At 41.9% G+C, this 3,637-nt stretch overlaps 1 protein-coding gene across 1 annotated transcript in view; it reads right to left on the bottom strand.

The window, feature by feature from the left end:
- Positions 1–599: 599 nt before the first annotated feature.
- LOC101859865 (indole-3-acetaldehyde oxidase) overlaps positions 600–3,637 on the bottom strand; it is a gene marked incomplete in the record, with an annotated part of 48,215 nt that continues 45,177 nt past the window's right edge. The window contains 4 exon segments of the mRNA XM_035970382.1: positions 600–1,338; positions 1,780–1,890; positions 2,863–2,959; positions 3,340–3,463. Coding sequence (XP_035826275.1) covers positions 1,271–1,338; positions 1,780–1,890; positions 2,863–2,959; positions 3,340–3,463 — 400 coding nt within the window.

Below are 3,637 nucleotides of genomic sequence, written 5' to 3'. Positions count from 1 at the left end.
CCTGATTTCCCCATGATGCTGCACACATATATATATTGGTTGAGTTGCATATGTGTGTGGCATCCCAGCATATGGCGATACGTGTAGAAACTTCCCCACAAAGGAATCAACAATCTGATGACATCTCAGCGTGCAAGTCCTGTACCGACTTATCTAACTAAGAGTTAAAATCACAGACCTAGATACACAATTTGCATCCCAGGGAGAAAAAAACCCACAATCTCAAAGCTTAAACAGAGCATGATGTAACATCTAAAATAGAAAATCGAGGGGAAAAAGAGGCATGACTTGTAATGCCAGCAGAACAGTATGAATAGTATGATCGTTCAAATGTGATGCTTGATGAAAAGATCACATCTGGTACTGTGAAAATCAATGGCTAGATGCAAAACTCTGAAATATGCCATTTTGCAGTTTTGCATGGAATCTGTCAAGAGTTTTGCACCTAGCCAGCCAATTGAAGGAAATGTGGAAATCTGACAATTATCAAAAAATTCTGTCTGAAATTGAAATCGTCTACAGCATCCATAAACGTCACCAGCTTTGCCAGCCTGTTTAGTACAGTGGTGTTTAGTGGTGTGGTACAAAAAACTCCCCCCCCACTTACCACGTGCAAACGTTGTCATCAAAGACTCAAACCCAGCTGGTTAAGTTAATTGTCTGTAGAATCATTTCATAATTTAAAAATATTAAAAACGACCATCCGCATAACGCAGTCGTTAAATTCGTCATGAAAGCACAATTTCTCTTCAAACACATCAACAATAAGAGCATGATATAGAGAATGACTGAAGCCGTCAGAGAATAACATACAATAACTTTTTTTCACTGAATACACAAGAACAGGATACAGAGCTGAACATTAAAAAAAAAATTAATCCAATAATCATTTTAAAAGAAAATCTACATGAAGATAAAACGACAAGTGAAAGATGTAGATCTATCGGTATAGAACTCTGCCATTGACGTGTCCAAGAATAGGTCCAGCACGCCCCGAGCACACACAGTGAAGTTATTCATTGATAGACCCACGCACACCCAAAGCACACACGTCTGTAGCTACACGGTGAAGTTCTCCGTCGACAGTCTCACACACATCCAGAGCAGACACATTCAGAGCAGCACAACCGAAACATGCACACCCAGAGCTACACGGTGAAGTTCTCCGTCGACAGTCCCACACACACCTAGAGCACACACACACCCACAGCTACACGGTGAAGTTCTCCGTCGACAGTCCCTCACACACCCAGAGCACACACACCCACAGCTACACGATGAAGTTCTCTGTTGTCAGTCCCACGCTCTGCTGAGCTCTCTCCACTGTAAACGGGGCAACTGAAACAGGCACGGGAGCAAGTGTATAAATATATATAGGTTTACTTGATATTTTTCCCCAAAAAATTACTTCAATTGTTGTACACAAAAAAATTTTCGACCTCAAAGGCCACACAGACCACTAAGAAAGGAAATATAACTTTAACAAGAACTTATGTCAAAAAGGAGATCATTGCTGCAACGTTTTGTTGCTGTATCACACCGTCGCTGATCGGAGTCCCGCGAGGGCAAAGTGTTAAACGACCCAGCAATGTCGACTGCCAGCTCAGCTGATGGACGTGAACTTAATATTTTAATTGCGAAACAGTAGGATTATCTTCTGTTAAGACATGTTTTCTGTTTAGAGAGATAGCTCAAATGATGAAATATAAAGCCAGGGAATCTTCTTTCTTTTAATCAAATAACCAATTAAAAAAACCCAACAACAAACACACAACTCACCTGAGGGGATATAGTCGTCTGCATCAAACAGGTCTTTGCGGGCGGAGTTGATGGCCAGTTTGTTGGCGAGGAGAGCTCCCACCGAGAGGCAGATAGGAGGCTCGCCCGTTGCTGGAGACAGCACATAATGTATCTTTTAATAACGAATAATAATAATACATAACATTTAGATAGTGTTCTATTCCATCAGGAAATAAATTCTAAGCACTGAACAATCATTACACAGACAAAAAATGACAGTATTCATTGAAAAAAGAAAATGAAATTCGTTGAAGAGAGAAAGACAGTATTCATGATCTAAAAGATGTGTTTTCCAAAAAGTTTCAAAAGACTCAGTATTTTCTGTTTCTTTCAAATTTGGAGGGATGGTGTTTCAGTTTCAGGTTTTAGGGCCAGCAAATGAAAAATATATTTTCACGTACAATACAATTCATTCATGAACTATAGGTGGGCCTTAACATTTCTATATGCCTATTTACACTATCTAGTTGAGGTTTTTTTCCCCCCTGAAATAACAAATTTCTAATTCCCAAATGATTATCTGACTTTGAAATAACAACAACAGAACTTTAAGTCACACCAAACATCACATTATGATCTTGCTGAAGACGTCCAAGCCAACATTTCCGTCTGCTATCAAGGTTCATTTTAGGATCAACTTTTCTGAGAAAAATTTTGTTCTACTGGTATATCTATACCCCACCCCCTCCACAACTACTCCCCCCCCCCCCCCCCACTCTCCCAACCTCTCCAGACACACGTACACACACCCTTATAGTCTTACTTATTGCACGTAACCAATTAATTCTAGAATAGTGCTTGCCAACCAGGACAAAATAATTTTCCATTAAAATCTGATTCTTTCCCTTTATTCAGCAAAATCTCCGCCCCAGGATTAGCTACATCCGACTGATTTCTTCCATGGCGCCTCCGATTTTTTCCATTATTGCCTCCCAATTGTTCCATGACATCTCAAACATGTTATCACCAACCACACTGCCCTCTCCCTGAATGTTTACACAGACGTGGGTTTGTCACTGCCCTCTCCCTGAATGTTTACAGAGACTTGGGTTTGTCACTGACCCTTAGAGCTCCGGATTCCCACGGGGTTGGGGGTGTCGGGCAACAGGTGGATCCTCCAGTCTATCGGGATGTCTTTGGTCGTGGGCGGCTTGTATTCCTGGAAGTTTGGTGGTGGGGAGAACAGAAAAGATCAGACGGTGTGAGAAAACATTTATTAAAGAGAGTCTCAGAACAACCGTTCATGGATGTCTCGGAACAACCGTTCATGGATGTCTCAGAACAACCGTTCATGGATGTCTCAGAACAGCCGTTCATGGATGTCTCAGAACAACCGTTCATGGATGTCTCGGAACAGCCGTTCATGGATGTCTCGGAACAGCCGTTCATGGATGTCTTTCTTATTGTGCTAGCCGCTACATCACAACACTCACCCGTCCTTTCATCTCGTGCGGTTCAAAAACACTCCTAGAAAATGGTAAAAACACTCCTAGGAAATGGTACGAAACACGAACAATGTACCCATATATCAACACCTACCCAGGTTCCGTCATTGAGAATTCGGCCAGTCGTCCCGTCAAACAGGATATCCTCCGACAGGTAGCAGCCCAGGCCCATCACAAAGGCTCCCTCCACTTGTCCGATGTCCACTGTTGGGTTGAGACTTGAGGGGAGATACGTCGGTCGTGGGAGGAAAAGAAATGGAGAGAGAGAATTATGGAAAATCACAGCAGAGATAAATAAAATTAAAATGAGGACCACAACTGTTATAAAGTAATAGCAAAATTAAGTGAGAGAGAGAGGGAGAGAGAGAGAGAGACAGAGAGAGAGAGAGAGA

The sequence above is a fragment of the Aplysia californica genome, unplaced genomic scaffold, assembly GCF_000002075.1.
Source record: "Aplysia californica isolate F4 #8 unplaced genomic scaffold, AplCal3.0 scaffold00261, whole genome shotgun sequence".
NCBI lineage: Eukaryota > Metazoa > Mollusca > Gastropoda > Aplysiida > Aplysiidae > Aplysia > Aplysia californica.
Note: the sequence above shows the minus strand (reverse complement) of the source record. Positions and strands in the feature narration are given on the sequence as shown.